This window comes from Siphateles boraxobius, unplaced genomic scaffold (assembly GCF_051911475.1).
Source record: "Siphateles boraxobius isolate OS27281-9 unplaced genomic scaffold, OSU_SipBor_1 141, whole genome shotgun sequence".
In the NCBI taxonomy this organism is placed as follows: domain Eukaryota; kingdom Metazoa; phylum Chordata; class Actinopteri; order Cypriniformes; family Leuciscidae; genus Siphateles; species Siphateles boraxobius.
In genome coordinates this window covers 222,501-240,159 of record NW_027508746.1, presented here as the reverse complement: position 1 = coordinate 240,159, position 17,659 = coordinate 222,501, and the positions used below count along the sequence as shown (strand labels likewise).

At 43.3% G+C, this 17,659-nt stretch overlaps 1 protein-coding gene across 2 annotated transcripts in view; it reads left to right on the top strand.

Annotated features, from left to right (window-relative positions):
- Positions 1-17,659, top strand: part of bicd2a (BICD cargo adaptor 2a) — a 42,762-nt gene that overhangs the window by 10,813 nt on the left and 14,290 nt on the right. For both annotated transcript variants that reach the window (XM_077230281.1, XM_077230280.1), the window contains exons 2-6: positions 138-350; positions 4,636-4,788; positions 6,364-6,519; positions 8,583-8,879; positions 12,508-12,765. In XM_077230281.1, the coding sequence (XP_077086396.1) occupies positions 138-350; positions 4,636-4,788; positions 6,364-6,519; positions 8,583-8,879; positions 12,508-12,765 (1,077 nt within the window). The remainder of the gene's footprint in view (positions 1-137; positions 351-4,635; positions 4,789-6,363; positions 6,520-8,582; positions 8,880-12,507; positions 12,766-17,659) is intronic.

The window sequence follows — 17,659 nt, the reverse complement described above, 5'->3', positions numbered from 1 at the left end:
ACTCTTCTGGGTGCGGTGTTTGGATGGTATACCACTTGTTTCCACCTCTATATTTGCCCATTGGCAATATGAATCATCCCCATATATAACGATCCACGATTAATGATTAATCTGGATGTGTTCCTTCTGTTTCTCAGGCGTTCGGCCAGGCTCACTCCAACCACAGGAAGGTGGCGGCCGACGGCGAGAGCCGCGAGGAGTCGCTCATACAGGAGTCGGCGTGTAAAGAGGCGTATTACGAGCAGCGCGTGCAGGAGCTGCAGACTGAGCTGAGACAAGCTCGAAATATCCTTACCAACACCCAGTCGGAGAACGAGCGTCTCGCCACCGTCACGCAGGAGCTGAGAGAGGTCAGTCTGCCGCGCGAGGAGGGGATCGGATCAATCATAGCGATTCTGCTTATCGATTCGTTTCCGATTCCAAAAAAAAAGGGCACATACTTGAGGAATAAACATTTCTACCTTTTATTCTTGCCAATTTTAAGTAATAACCAATAAAATGGTTAAAGTGAAAGGAGTCTCTTCAAAATAAAATTTGTTTTGATTACATTATTACTAGGGATGCACCGATCCGATACTCAGCATCGGTATCGGCTCCGATACTGCCATTTTTGCCGGATCGCGTATCGGTCAGACGAGGCCGATGCAAATCCAATATTGTGCGTATAATATTCTGCTATTGTTAAGCCCCACAAAAGCCCCGAATACATTGTAAAGCACCATAAAGTTTTCGTGCACTATATTACAAGTGTTCTGAAGCCATTATAGTATAATGTGGGATAGAAATGAACATTAAAGTCATAAAATTCAAGATCACGTAAACTTTTCCCTCCGCTGCGGCTGTCAATCATTAATCATTCTTCATTCAGCATTCAAACAGCACGTCGCGTTCGGTTACGACAGTCAACGATGAAACTCTCTCCAAGATGATTCAATGTTACTATTATTATAGATAAAGCTCTATGGATCTCGGATCGGTATCGGTCGATACTCAGAATTTTTGGGATCGGATCGATTCTGAAAAAAGTGGTATCGGTGCATCCCTAATTATTACTCCAGTTGGTGGCAAAAATCGACTGTTACATTTTTTTTTTTTCGTTGAATCATTTATTCAAGAAGACTCGAGAGATTCGTTCAAAAACGGTGTATCATCAATTAATTAAACAGATATTTATGAATGAGACACTGAAGTAATTCGTTTTAAACGTGTTTGAATTAATGATTCAAATTAGTTTTTTTTTTTAAATAGACTGGAAAAAAGGTTTATTCTGTGTACTTCTCTGATGTATGTAATCGTGATCTCCATTTTAAACAAAACAAAAACTATTTTAAACCAGATAGATTCAAAAGGATTCATTGATTTCTAGCCTTGCGTTAACTTTACTACTAGATATATTTATAGAGATGAGAAATAAAAACCACCACGAAAAATAAAAAAATCTTTATTTTTATTTATTTCAAATAAAAATAATTTTTGAGAGTCTGAAATTTGAGGTCCAAATGTGAGTTTCAGTGCAGCTTCAAAGTCTCGACACGATCCAGCCGAGGAATAAGAGTCTGATCTAGACAAACCAGCGCACATTTATAACAAAATAAACATTTATATACTTTATAAACACAAATGCTGGTCTTGCACTAGCTGTGATGCGTCACGTTGAAAGGTCACGTGTTCCGGGTCAGAAAGGTTGTGTGGGGCGAAAAACTAATTTTCTCCTCCAACTTCAAAATCATCCAACATCGCTGTTTGTCTTCGTCTTTGCACGTTCACTTTCTAAACTCTAGATCTGTTCTTCCGCGTGACCTTTTAACCTGATCACGTAATGTGTGTCGCATCACAGCTCGTGCAAGACCAGCATTTGTGTTTATAAAGTATATAAATGTTTATTTTGTTATAAATATCCGCTGGTTTGTCTAGTTCAGACTCTTATTCCTCGGCTGGATCGACTACGCACTACTTAACGGAGAGCTTACGACCTACTAGCTACGTTCTACCTTACGAACGAATGGTGCAATGGAATATAGTACAGAGTTAGTTACAAACTAGCTAGTAGTTACTAAGCCTCTAGTGTGGACTTCACGTTCCAATTTAAGAAAGAACTTACGAACGGCTGGTGCAACCCTACCCAGGCGTTTAGTGGCAGAGAAGGAAATGGTGGGGCGTATTTTGCGGATGTTGTATAGGTGGAATCGACAGGTGCGTGTAGTGGCTGAGATATGATCAGCAAGGGAAAGGGTGACGTGAGGTTACGAGCAGAGTTAACCGGGATGAGTGACGGGAGGGAATGAAATGGTGGGGGTGGGAGGGGGGAGAGCGAGAGGGGGAAAAAGGTTTCAGTTTTTGATGGGTTGATAAGGATAAGGTTAAAAGTGAATGAAAGAAGTAATATAGCCTAAATAATGTTACTAGAAATAAATTCCCAGTGTAAAGACAGATGGTGTGTCACTCGCAGTCCTCTTGAGGAGATTAATGAGCCAAAGGTGATATTAAATGTGTGTTTGCATGTGACTGAGAGGAACAGACGGAGGAGTGATAAACGCATGCTAACCGGGCAAAGGATGAAGGTGTAGTGGATAGGCATGTGCCGGTATCAAATTTTCATGCTGCGATTAATTGATTGAGCTTTTATCACGGTATACGGTATTATCACGATATTTTAATTGCACAAGAGAAACAGACGGATTGGGGGTATCTAAAAAAAACTTGCATCACAATGTGTAATTGTGATTGTCAAAACATTAATTTTATTTTTTAGTGACAACATGTTATAATGTTTACATGGTACAGTTACTGAGGCTACTGTTTGTATTATTGCTTAACACAAATTTCATGATTTCAATTAAATTCTTGGATTTAATTTCAATCTTGATTCAATATTGACTCATTTGGATAAATATTAGGTAGGCTACAGTAGATAGCCTGCATTTAATTTTTTCTCAAAAAAAAATATATCTCACATAATGCTGTAAACATACAGAGAGAAATTAAATATAATGCATACAATATAAATATAATAATAATATAAATATTAAAATGTAATATGCCGTAATTTTCATTATAATAACAATTATATAATGACAAGTAAACATATATTAAAATATGTAATATAGTGCACATATTTAGCAAAATACTCCTCTCTATAGCTATTTTCTTATAGTCAACTAACATTAAATGGCTTTCCTGAGGTAAATGTAACGTTCTGTGACATAATTGTTCTCCTGCAGTGTTATTGACCTCTTTCCGTGGTTGAAAAACACTGATTGATCGAAAGTACGTATACCTTTCGGTGGGTTGTACTGTATCTTTAATAAAAAGTAACAGATGATCTGTTTACTTGAACTGAGGCGCGCGATCTGTCACGTCATTTACAAGCACCAAAACAGTATTTATTGTCTGAATTTCGTTATAAAACCTGAGAGCTGATACTTTTTTCATATCAAAAGTAACCTGCTCTGTCTAGTCTGTCGGTGTCAGTGTCCTCTTTGCTCCGCGATTTTTCTCTGCGTGAGAAAATGGATGTGTGGCGCGAGACCGTGTGAAAGTGTCAATTGCGTGAGTCTCAAGCTGCTGAATGTGTGAGAGTTGGCAGCCATGCGGGGGATAAATAGTCGGCAGCGTTCCTCCTTCCGCCGTGCTTCTTCTCCATGTGAGGATTGTTTACATTAGACTAGAGTGCACACTGCATGCACACAGTGCTTATACATGTGATGTGGGGATTGTTTACATCAAAGTGCGCACGTGTTTTGCGCAGCATATACGCATTGTTTTTTTAAGCAGTTGATGGAAAATAAGCTGATGCGCGTTCTAAAAATCTAAATTCGGATCTATTATTTTTCACGGTATTTCGAAGTCCCCGCGATAACAATATCGTGCATATTCATTACCGCGATTTATCGCATTACCGAATACCGGCACATGTCTACTAGTGGACATTCGCTACTGTTCAAAAGACTTTTTGCTGTCGTTAATACTTTTATTCATCAAGGATGCATTAAATAGATCAAAAGTTACAGTACAGACATTTATAATGTTGCAGAAGATCCTATTTCAGATAAATGCTGTTCTTTTGAACTTTCTATTCATCAAAGAATCTGAAGAATAAAATGTATCATGAAATCTCTGAAGCAGCTCGACTGATTGATAATAATCATGTTTCTTGAGCAGCAAATCAGCATATTAGAAGGATTTCTGAAGGATCATGTGACACCGAAGATGCTGAAATATTTTAACACTATATTGAAAAACTTTCACATTGAATATCAAATTATGTAGAAACAACATAAAGATGCATTTTAATGCATTGAACTGAAAAAATGAATCGCAAAATTAACTGGTTAATATTAACAACCCTAATTTATATATATATATATATATATATATATATATATATATAAACAAGTATTTTAAATTGCAATAATATTACTGTTGCCGTTGTTATATTAATGCAGCCTGATGAACAGAAGAGACTTCTTTCAAAAACGTTAAATCTTACAGACCACAAACATTTGATGATGGGGATGAAAAAATATAAACCGAATAAAGTATTTGTTGGTTGTAAAGAAAATGTAATGTTTAATGAAATATGAACAGGCCACATTACTCACACAAACACACACACACACGCTTTTTCTGTTCCAGAACAGTCAGATGGTTGAGCTGCAGAGGTCTCGTCTGCGGGACGATATCAAGGAGTTTCAGATCCGAGAGGCTCGTCTCCTGCAAGACTACAGCGAGCTCGAGGAGGAGAACATCACGCTCCAGAAACATGTTTCTGTCCTGAAACAGGGCCAGGTAACACTCACGCTGAACTCAACACACGCCAGAAACATCAGCTGTCTGTGTGTGTGTGTGTGTGTGTGTGTGTGTGTGTGATGGGTAGGTTTAGGAGGTGGGTTAGAGTGTGTGTGTGTGTGTGCGCGCACGATGGGTAGGTTTAGGGGGCGGGTTAGTGTGTGTGTGTGTGTGATGGGTAGGTTTAGGGGGCGGGTTAGTGTGTGTGTGTGTGTGTGTGTGTGTGTGTGTGATGGGTAGGTTTAGGAGGTGAGTTAGTGTGTGTGTGTGTGTGCGCGATGGGTAGATTTAGTGGGCGGGTTAGTGTGTGTGTGTGTGTCTGTGTGTGATGGGTAGGTTTAGGGGGCGGGTTAGTGTGTGTGTGTGTGATGGGTAGGTTTTGGGGGTGGGTTAGTGTGTGTGATGGGTAGGTTTAGGAGGTGGGTTAGTGTGTGTGTGTGTGTGTGTGTGATGGGTAGGTTTAGGGGGCGGGTTAGTGTGTGTGTGTGTGTGATGGGTAGGTTTAGGAGGCAGGTTAGTTTGTGTGTGTGTGTGATGGGTAAGTTTAGGGTCGGGTTAGTGTGTGTGTGTGTGTGTGATGGGTAGGTTTAGGGGGCGGGTTAGTGTGTGTGTGTGTGTGTGTGATGGGTAGGTTTAGGGGGCGGGTTAGTGTGTGTGTGTGTGTGTGTGATGGGTAGGTTTAGGGGGCGGGTTAGTGTGTGTGTGTGTGTGTGTGATGGGTAGGTTTAGGGGGCGGGTTAGTGTGTGTGTGTGTGTGATGGGTAGGTTTAGGAGGCGGGTTAGTGTGTGTATGTGTGATGGGTAGATTTAGGTGGCGGGTTAGAGTGTGTGTGTGTGATGGGTAGGTTTAGGGGGCGGGTTAGTGTGTGTGTGTGTGTGATGGGTAGGTTTAGGAGGCGGGTTAGTGTGTGTATGTGTGATGGGTAGATTTAGGTGGCGGGTTAGAGTGTGTGTGTGTGATGGGTAGGTTTAGGGGGCGGGTTAGTGTGTGTGTGTGTGTGTGTGTGTGATGGGTAGGTTTAGGAGGCGGGTTAGTGTGTGTATGTGTGATGGGTAGATTTAGGGGGCGGGTTAGAGTGTGTGTGTGTGATGGGTAGATTTAGGGGGCGGGTTAGAGTGTGTGTGTGTGATGGATAGGTTTAGGGGGCGGGTTAGTGTGTGTGTGATGGGTAGGTTTAGGAGGCGGGTTAGTGTGTGTATGTGTGATGGGTAGATTTAGGGGGCGGGTTAGAGTGTGTGTTTGTGATGGGTAGATTTAGGGGGCGGGTTAGAGTGTGTGTGTGTGATGGGTAGATTTAGGGGGCGGGTTTGAGTGTGTGTGTGTGTGATGGGTAGATTTAGGGGGCGGGTTAGAGTGTGTGTGTGTGATGGGTAGATTTAGGGGGCGGGTTAGAGTGTGTGTGTGTGTGATGGATAGGTTTAGGGGGCGGGTTAGTGTGTGTGTGATGGGTTGGGTTAGTGTAAGAGAATATAGAAAATATACAGTTTGTAAAGTATTAAAACAATTACATCTATGGTATGTCCCCATTTAGATAGCTAAGTAAACGTGTGTGTGTGTGTGATGGCATCTTGCAGGTTGAGTTTGAGGGTCTGAAGCATGAAATGCGTCGTCTGGAGGAAGAGACCCAGTTTCTGAACAGCCAGCTGGACGATGCGGTGCGTCTGAAGGAGATCGCGGAGCGGCAGCTCGGAGAGGCGCTGGAAACCATCAAGACTGAGAGGGAGCAGAAGGCAAGAGTTGATTTTCACTTTTTTGATATTATTATTATTATTATTATTATGTTTAGGGTTGGGTATCGTTTGAATTCATTTTTAAAAAGTAGAAATAAAAAATTAGCAATCGTAACAAATAGATACAAGGGGCTCGACTTAACTGAGTAAAGTCAGTAAATTTTAGTCCTTTGTAATCGACGGGTGTCTTGTACACAGACAATAGTGGATGCGCGTGCATTCAGGGGACAGAACCGCTAACATTATGCCGTTCTGCATGTCATTTATGCTGAGAAAACATCCATCCATCCATCTTCTTCCGCTTATTCGGGGCCGGGTCGCGGGGGCAGCAGTCTAAGCAGAGATGCCCAGACTTCCCTCTTCCCAGACACTTCCTCCAGCTCTTCCGGGGGGACAGCGAGGCGTTCCCAGGCCAGCCGGGAGACATAGTCCCTCCAGCGTGTCCTAGGTCTTCCCCGGGGTCTCCTCCCAGTGGGACGTGCCCGGAACACCTTCCCGGGAAGGCGTCCAGGAGGTCCATAAAAGTCATGAACAGAACCGGCGACAAAGGGCAGCCCTGCCGGAGTCCAACATGCACCGGGAAGAAGTCTGACTTAATGCCGGCAATGCGAGCCAAGCTCCTGCTCCGGTCGTACAGAAACCGGACAGCCCATAGCAAAGGACCCCGGACCCCATACTCCCGGAGCACCCTCCACAGGCCGCCGCGAGGGACACAGTCGAATGCCTTCTCCAAATGCACAAAGCACATGTGGATTGGTTGGGCAAACTCCCATGAACCCTCCAGCACCCTGTAGAGAGTATAGAGCTGGTCCAGTGTTCCACGACTGGGACGAAAACCGCACTGTTCCTCCTGAATCCGAGGTTCCACTATCGGCCGTATTCTCCTCTCCAGTACCCTGGGATAGACTTTCCCAGGGAGGCTGAGAAGTGTGATCCCCCGGTAGTTGGAACACACCCTCCGGTCCCCCTTCTTAAAAAGAGGGACCACCATCCCGGTCTGCCATTCCAGAGGCACTGTCCCCGACCGCCACGCGATGCTGCAGAGGCGTTTAAGCCAAGACAGCCCCACAACATCCAGAGACTTGAGGTACTCAGGGCGGATCTCATCCACCCCCGGTGCCTTGCCACCGAGGAGTTTACTGACAACCTCGGTGACCTCAGCTAGGGTGATGGACGAGTCCACCTCTGAGCCCTCAGCCTCTGCTTCCTCAATGGAAGACGTGACGACGGGATTGAGGAGATCAGTGATCAGATGAGAAAACAATGGATGCAAATCTGTTTTATTCTTCTGAATTATTTATCCTCATTAATAAACCACACAAAGAATATTATATAGTTTATAAACAGTCCTCGGATATTTCAGACCACGAATGGATCACAGATATGTCCAAGTGGCCAGCAATCATATGGCCCGATATATAAATATATACACTGAATTTTCAGCATCATTACTCTTCAGTGTCACATGATCCTTCAGAAATCATTCTAATATGATGATTTGATAAAATCCTTCATCATTATTATCAATGTTAAAAACAGTTGTGTACACTTTTTTTCAGGATTCTTCGATGAATAGAAAGTTGAAAAGAACAGCATTTATCTGAAATAGAATCTTTTGTAACATTATAAATGACTTCACTGTCAGTTTTGATCAATTTAATTAATCTAAGTATTGATTTCTTACATTGTGAATCCATCTTTCTGGCGGTCAGTGCAGTTAACAGCTCCGTGTCATCAGATATGCTGTAAAGAGCGCTGCTTTCTGCACTAGTTGCGTGCGCATCTCTGTGATGACGTTGCACAGAAACCCGTCTATAACAGTAGCATTTTCGGGGACGGGAAAATCCTCTCCGGGTCAAAATGACCCGAACACAACATGAGGGTTTGAGCTTTCTTTAATTGATCTACATTTAAAGTGGATCAAAACCTTTCACCAAAGTTATACATGAATTTTGAATAATCATCGTTCTTGTCTTAGGGCTTTTTTGATCCACTTCAAATGACGACTGTATTTTAAAATGCCGTTCTGACTTGCCGATGTGTGTTGGTGTGTATTAACACAGGCCGCCTTAAGGAAGGAGTTGTCTCAGTACATGAGCATCGGGGACTCGCTGTACCACAGTCCTCTGAGCATCTCCCTCGACGGCCTGAAGTTCAGCGACGACGCCTCCATCGAGCCCAACAACGACCAGCCGCTCCACGTCTACGAGAACGGCTTCCACAAGATCGCCAACGACGACAACCGCGTTTCCACGCCTAAAAATGGAGAGCGGTTCCAGCCGTCCTCCAGCCTCGTGGACAACCTCCTGAACGAGCTCAACATCTCCGAGATCCAGAAGCTCAAGCAACAGCTGCTGCAGGTCATCTCACACACACACGTCTCATACACACGTCTCACACACACGTCTCACACACACACGTCTCACACACACACGTCTCACACACACGTCTCACACACACGCGTCTCACACACACGCGTCTCACACACACGCGTCTCACACACACGTCTCACACACACGCGTCTCACACACGCGTCTCACACACGCGTCTCACACACACGTCTCACACACACGTCTCACACACACACGTCTCACACACACACACGTCTCACACACACACACACGTCTCACACACACACACGTCTCACACACACGTCTCACACACGCGTCTCACACACGCGTCTCACACACACGCGTCTCACACACACGCGTCTCTCACACACACGTCTCACACACACACACGTCTCACACACACACACGTCTCACACACACACACGTCTCACACACACACACGTCTCACACACACACACGTCTCACACACACGTCTCACACACACGTTTCACACACATGTCTCACACACACGTCTCTCACACACATGTCTCACACACACGTCTCACACACACGTCTCACTTCAAAGCTTCAAAGTCTCGACACGATCCAGCCGAGGAATAAGAGTCTGATCTTGACAAACCAGCGGACATTTATAACAAAATAAACATTTATATACTTTATACCTCAAATGCTCATCTTGCACGTTGTGTCTGACGTAGGGCGAAAAACGTCAAAATCGTCCGACATCGTTTTTTAATTTTTTTTTACCATTTATAAATTTTTTGTAAATGTCGTTTGTCTTAGTCTTTGCACATTCACTTTTAAACTCGCCTACGTCACGCGTGACCTTTCAACGTGATCACGTAATGTGTGACGCATCACAGCTGGTGCAAGATGAGCATTTGTGTTTAAAACGTATATAAATGTTTATTTTATATTATAAGGGTCCTCTCCATGCGTACGGTTGTGTGTTCAGCCAGAACCGTAGGAACATCATGAGACCATTGTTTGCACATTGAGACGGTTCTGTCCATTATGGTAATCAGACCCTCATGATCTATTGATTTTTATTCATTCACAAAATGAATCCCAGACACCAAGAAAGAGCAGCTGAGATTATGTTTCTCATATTAACAATTGCTTCTATTTTTGCATACATTTTTAATTACAAATGATTTTATAAGCTCTGGTTGTTTGTGAAGGGAGTCTGTTCGTGTGTGTTGTCCCGTCTTCATCACATCACAGTTCTCCACACACTATAGGAACAATCTGGCACATATATGTATTAGTTGGCGTATATTTTTACCCAAAATTCTCTTTAAATCAATCTTAATAAATCAAAGTCTGTAAAAATGTCCTTCATTAGAAATGGCATTTGAGTTTAACTGCAACTTCCACATGAAATTGAATATATTAGGACAGGAATATGTTACTGTTGCATAATACTGTAATGGTTTTATATTCCATGTAGTTATAATTTATTAATTATAAAGACATCAATAATAAAAAATAATTATAATATTGAATATTGTATACTGTAATATAAATTGAGATTTTTTTATTAAAATGTGTAATATTCATAAACTGAAAAATTCTACCATGTGCAGTATTTGAAAATAATACATGTTATGATGTGAATAAATGATTGAAGGTGTTTTTGTATTACATTCTCACTGTAACTGACATGAACAAAACAGACAGTTAAACGTTAACCGCAAGCCACAACACTGAGCCAGAACTTCATTTTGCTTTATAGCCTGACATGTTTGAGTCGTGTCAGTGCAGGTTCACTGCGAGTCCTGTGATTAATGCTCAGAGATCATGTGCTTTTGAAGGAGGTTCTGCTTTGCCTGAATAATGAAGGATACTCTTTTACTTTTTCAACTCTGGCCCTTGAGATCCACTTTCTTGCATTGGTTAAACTCCGACTACCTGCACATTACAAGTAACGTGCATTACATAATCAGATTACCTTTTTTGATGTAACAAGAAAAGCATTACTTTATAAATGTACACATTAAAGGGTTAGTTCACCCAAAAATTAAAATTAGCCCATGATTTACTCGCACTGAACTCACCCCAGGTGTATATGACTTTGTTCAGACGAATACAATCAGAGTTATATTAAAAAATGTGCTGGCTCTTCCAAGCTTTATAATGGCAGTTAATGGATATATTTTTATGAAAGTCCATCTGTGATAAAAATGTTCTACATGGCTCCGGGAGAACAAAGGCTTTCTGAAGCGATGCGTTCGTGTAAGAAAAATATCCATATTTACAACTGTATCGACTAAAATATAGCTTTCGGCTGACGGCCGTACGCAAGTCGACCGACGCCACAAGAGTAACACGTGACGTAGATGTAGGCATATCGTAAGCTCTGACGCCTCTCTCGGTTCACACACACAGCGCTGGGTTACTCCGTTCATCATTACATCATGTGTCAAGTTCAAGTGTTACTCTTTTGGCGTAATTCGAAGTATACGGCCGTCTGCCGGAAGCTAAGTTATTTTAGTCGATTTTGGATAAAAATATGGATACTTTACTTACACAAATGTATCGCTTCAGAAAGCATTTATTAACCCCCCCCCCATCAGGCTTTGATGGACTTCCAAAAAAATATATACATCGACTCCCATTATGAAGCTTTGAAGAGCCAGGACATTTTTTAATATAACTCTGATTGTATTCGTCTGAAAGAAGAAAGTCATATACAGCTAGGATGAGTTCAGGGTAAGTCATGGGCTAATTTTCATTTTTGGGTGAAATATCCCTTTAATAGTTGTTACCTTTTTTAATAAGTAATATATCTTTGCATCTGCAATCTGCAAATCATCTTTGATCACCAAAATTACATATTTAAACGTTTTTTCCTTGGAAATATCTTGAATCTAACTCGACACCCTTGCCTCATTTAGTATACGAATATGCAAATGAGCCCCGCCTCCACTCACTCACTCACTCACTCAGAGATCCACTCGTTGACGATCACACGTTGATCTGATTGGTTACAAGGTAGTTTGTGACGTCAGAAACACCAGCGATTTCAAACCGTGTTTTTGAGACTGTCTTTGGTTCACTGCAGTTTTAAGGAGAAAATACTCAAAGCATATTAAAAACAGCACATATACATATAAACAACATTAAAAGCTGGATTTTCACCACTAAATGGGGAAGTTTAAACATTTTTTAAACTACTGAATAACTATTCTCTCTTTTCCAAAATGTTGTCACTTTGACATGCGCTCTCATTCGTGCAAGTGAACTGACAAAAATACCTAAGTTACCAACTTTACTTTCAATCCGGAAAGTGCTCAGAATATAATGTGTTTTAAAAAAAAGAAAATAATGGTAGACATTTTATAAGCTATATTGTTGAATGCATTACCAGAGCTCCAGACAAATAAAAAATAATTAAGGAGTTAAAGCCTGGAGAAAGCGAGCCTCAGCCCGCAATATAGTGTTACAATGCAATACTGTAATGCATTACTTTTAAAAGTAACTTTCCTCAACACTGGCAATTATAAAACACATGTAATATTCATCCCATTCCAAATAATCAGCAAATTCAGTCGAGTGAAAAAGATTTACGATTGTGTGACGGTAATTTGTCGTTCCTGACCCGTATGGCGTGTGTGTGTGTGTGTGTGTGTTTCAGGTTGAGCGTGAGAAGGTGACGCTGCTGTCTACACTGCAGGAGTCTCAGAAGCATCTGGAACAGGCTCGCGGAGCGCTCTCGGAGCAACACGAGAAGGTCAGCCGGCTCTCGGAGAACATCAGTGCCATGCGCAAACTCCAGGCCAGCAAAGAGCGCCAGTCCGCGCTGGACAACGAGAAGGAGCGCGACAGCCACGAGGACTGCGAATACTACGAGGTGGACATCAACGGCCCTGAGATCCTGGAGTGCAAGTACAAGGTATAGTTCAGATGTTTCACCCCCCCCTTTTTTTTTGAATAGTCATGAAAATGCACATTCTGAACTTAAATGGTTATAATTCAAGAATGCATTGGAATATAGATGTAAGATTGGGAAGACATTTAGCAGATTTTTGTAGCAGTGAAATAAATTAAGAAAGTGAGACAGAAAAAGTTTATGAAACTGTACAATGTAATAATTTTATCATTCATATTTTATATAAAATATATTTTTCCAAAACATGGTGGACTCTAAAACTGCTATAAAATCAAAATCAAAAAATCTGAACAAGTTGTATTTCAAATTTTAGGTTGATATCTCAAAAAATTAGCTTTCAGTGAGATTTTGTTTAGGCGCAGTACCAAAGTATTTCACTAGGTGAACACCAGACTCCATTACTGCCCGTATGAGGGCGCCTCCATTTCCATATGTGGTTTGAGTGATCTGAACCATATTTTCAACAATTTTCATACAATTTATGAAGTAGACATCCTATTCAGAAGTAGCATGGGAAGTTTGGCATATTTTGATATGAATTCAACCTCTAATAAACACATAAAAATAACACGTATGTGCGTTATAGCTTGCTGCCACATCACAAATGGTGAATCTATTATTTATTCTTTATATTTAGAACATTTTCAGACCTTTTTTTTTCCTTAAAAAGAAGAAAAAATCCATTCTAAATGGTGCATAGGTCAATAAATGATTCAATGATTAAATTCCACCATGCAAATGACATGACTTTAGTAAATCTTCATGCTTGTTTCAATTTTTTTTCTTGTTGAAAAATGAATTTGCTTTTCGTTCATCCCAGTGGATATTGACTTTGTCGGTGTTTAGTGTTAACAACTCGATTGCGAGTTGATTCTCCCATGTGCTTCATGTGGGCAATGCTCTTTGCATATGGATATACTGCCTATGTAGAGCATTTCAAATCAGCCGTTTGTGTTTTTTTGCTTTTATTTCCTTTAAGATGCTGCCTTATACGGTACCTGAAAAGACAAGTAAACACTCAGTAATTAAAAAAAGAACAAATAAAAAATTAGCAATCGCAACAAATAGATACAACTGAACAGAGATACGACTGAAATAAACCGTGTTTTAAGATCTTCAGGTATTCAGGTGCAGAAACTGAAATCCAATGTAAAATAACACTGCACACTTAATAAATAAAATATACATTACAAATATAGTCAAAGTTATCCAGCCAAGAACGTGTGAATTTTCTTTTGTTGTTTGATTAGTGTTATTATAGAGGCGGCAGCAGGAATATTAGGATCCTGTCACTTTAATGGTGCGTTCACACCAAACGCGAATAGAGCGTCTGGCGCGAGTGATGTCAATGTAAAGATCGTTTACGCACATCTAGAGGTCCTGCAGCGCGAATGAGGCGTTTGGCGCGGTTGAGTGCGAATGATTTTATTTGGTGCATTCACGCGTCTGACACCCGAGTTGAAAAATCTGAACTTTGGCGTCAGTTCGCGCCGCGTTAACCAATCAGGAGCCTGGTTGCTGCTGTCACGTGGGGAAGTAAATATTTTATCACATAACTTGATTTCAATATATGACGCATTAATTTTGTATTGAATGCTATTTATTCCATATCTTATCTAGATTATATGAAACATTATTATTATTATTCTAATGTAAAGACAACCAACATATTTTAGTGCAAGAACATAGTTCGTGTCTGGACAGTGTTGTGTGAGAAAAAAAAATCACAGGACAGGTTAATCCCTTTTGTAGGCTGGATCCATTTATCATCAAAACATAAATAAATGACAGATTAGGTGAGTGAGGGTGATCCTCGCTCTGATGCGGGACAGCAGGTCATCAAACTGGGCGCGGGACAGGCGGAAGTACCGTTACTGCTGAAAGCGGCCGTCATCTAGGCGCAGCTCCTGGAGCAAATGGTGGAACTCTCCAAACTGGGTTTTTCTGGTGGACCCGAGACCCGGCGATGATCCCTACACCGCTGTTCTGCTCTCCAGAGCAAACACAGAGCGCTGACTCTTGATGAATGCTCGATCAACATTAGCCGTCTTGCAAACAGAACCGCCTAGCACTGGCCCCTCCCGCAAGAAGCGGATTTCACCTCTGACGCGCCTCAATTTTTTGCTTTTTACGCGCGTCAATTTCGCTTTTGACGCGCAAATGGATTCAGAATGTTGAAGCGTCCAACTAGACACGATAGACGCGAATTTGACTCTCTATTCGCGTTTGTTGTGAGCGCAGCATAAAGCCCCGTTCACACCGCCAGCGACTTTGTCGCTGTATGTCGCTAGGCTCTGTACTGCGAGTCGCTTGTGGGCGTTCGAAGTGCTGTCGCTCTAATGTTATTGGTAGACTGCACGTCTGGCCATATCTATACAAAATACCATCACAAAGGATATATACAACTATACAATTTTAATTTGACTAGGAATTAGGCTCAAAAGAAACAGTATATGCTGTTGGGAGTGTTTTTATATTACCACAACAGTGTTCAGTGGATTAAATTAATTTACTAGAATAACGATCGATCAATCAACAAATTAAACTCACTCATACTGTCATAAATTACTAAAACGTCATTTGAATTTGACAAATAATCAATTTTCTTGTCCCTATAAATGTATGAATTAAACTCACTGAGATGTTGACATTTTCTTTTCCATGCATCATTTTATTATATCCATATATGTGGTTACAGTCAAATCATATTAAACCGTGAAATCGTCCTCGAACTCTTCTATCTTGCCTGCCCTCGAGACGGTAACGTGAGCTCCACTGAAAGACTTCTTTCCTATTGGTTGTCGCTCGCGAAAATGGCTTCTCATTTGCATAAAATTGAAATTGTATAACTTTTGTTGCTTGACACGCCAACAATCTGTTGCCAACGGTCAATGTCGCTCGTGTCGCTGGAAGTCGCCAGCGCTCCATTGAAATGAATGGGATCATGTCGCTTTGTGTCGCTGCGTGTCGCTGGCGGTGTGAACGGGGCTTAAAGCTGCAGTAGGGAGTTTTGAGAAAATGTTGACTTGAACAAGCACAACTTACAGGTCCAACCCCCTTGCTCTCTGCTATGCTACAGCCCTCCCTCCACAGCTCCTCCCTCCACAGCTCCTCCCTCACAGCTCCTCCCTCCACAGCTCCTCCCTCACAGCTCCTCCCTCCACAGCTCCTCCCTCACAGCTCCTCCCTCCACAGCTCCTCCCTCACAGCTCCTCCCTCACAGCTCCTCCCCCACAGCTCCTCCCCCACAGCTCCTCCCTCCACAGCTCCTCCCTCACAGCTCCTCCCTCACAGCTCCTCCCTCACAGCTCCTCCCTCCACAGCTCCTCCCCCACAGCTCCTCCCTCCACAGCTCCTCCCTCCACAGCTCCTCCCCCACAGCTCCTCCCCCACAGCTCCTCCCCCTTAGCTCCTCCCTCCACAGCTCCTCCCTCCACAGCTCCTCCCTCCACAGCTCCTCCCCCACAGCTCCTTCCTCCACAGCTCCTCCCCCTTAGCTCCTCCCTCCACAGCTCCTCCCTCCACAGCTCCTCCCTCCACAGCTCCTCCCCCTTAGCTCCTCCCTCCACAGCTCCTCCCCCTTAGCTCCTCCCTCCACAGCTCCTCCCCCCCACAGCTCCTCCCTCCACAGCTCCTCCCTAAACAGGTCCTCCCTCCACAGCTCCTCCCCCACAGCTCCTCCCCCACAGCTCCTCCCTCCACAGCTCCTCCCCCACAGCTCCTCCCCCACAGCTCCTCCCTCCACAGCTCCTCCCCCACAGCTCCTCCCCCACAGCTCCTCCCCCACAGCTCCTCCCTCCACAGCTCCTCCCTCCACAGCTCCTCCCTCCACAGCTCCTCCCTCCACAGCTCCTCCCCCACAGCTCCTCCCCCCACAGCTCCTCCCTCCACAGCTCCTCCCTCCACAGCTCCTCCCTCCACAGCTCCTCCCCCACAGCTCCTCCCTCCACAGCTCCTCTCTCCACAGCTCCTCCCCAACAGCTCCTCCCTCCACAGCTCCTCCCCCAAAGCTCCTCCCTGCACAGCTCCTCCCCCACAGCTCCTCCCTCCACAGCTCCTCCCCCACAGCTCCTCCCTCCACAGCTCCTCCCCCACAGCTCCTCCCTCCACAGCTCCTCCCCCACAGCTCCTCCCTCCACAGCTCCTCCCTCCACAGCTCCTCCCTCCACAGCTCCTCCCCAACAGCTCCTCCCTCCACAGCTCCTCCCCCACAGCTCCTCCCTCCACAGCTCCTCCCCCACAGCTCCTCCCTCCACAGCTCCTCCCCCACAGCTCCTCCCTCCACAGCTCCTCCCCCACAGCTCCTCCCTCCACAGCTCCTCCCCCACAGCTCCTCCCTCCACAGCTCCTCCCTCCACAGCTCCTCCCTCCACAGCTCCTCCCCAACAGCGGAGCCTGCCGTGAACGCACAGGCTAGTAAGCAGGACCACCGATGACGGCGGATTATAAACAGTTATGGCACATTCACTAATAGGGACGAAACATCAACAATATGCTTTACATTGACTATGGCCTGCCCATACTTTGACGACAAACTTGGTCCTCAAATCATTATGTATTTTGCAATACATGTAACTTTATAACGTTGCACTCTTTCTATAAGTTATAAATAGCTAGTAAGATAACGTTAAAGGATTAGTTCACTTTAAAAAAAACTTTTGCTGATAATTTACTCACCCCCATGTCATCCAAGATGTCCATGTCTTTCTTTCTTCAGTCGAAAAGAAATTAAGGTTTTTGATGAAAACATTCCAGGCTTTTTCTCCATATAATGGACTTCAATGGGACACAAACGTTTCAAGGACCAAATGACAGTTTCAGTGCAGCTTCAAAGGGCTTTAAACGATACCAGACGTACGAATAACGTCTTATCTAGCGAAACGATCGGTCATTTCAA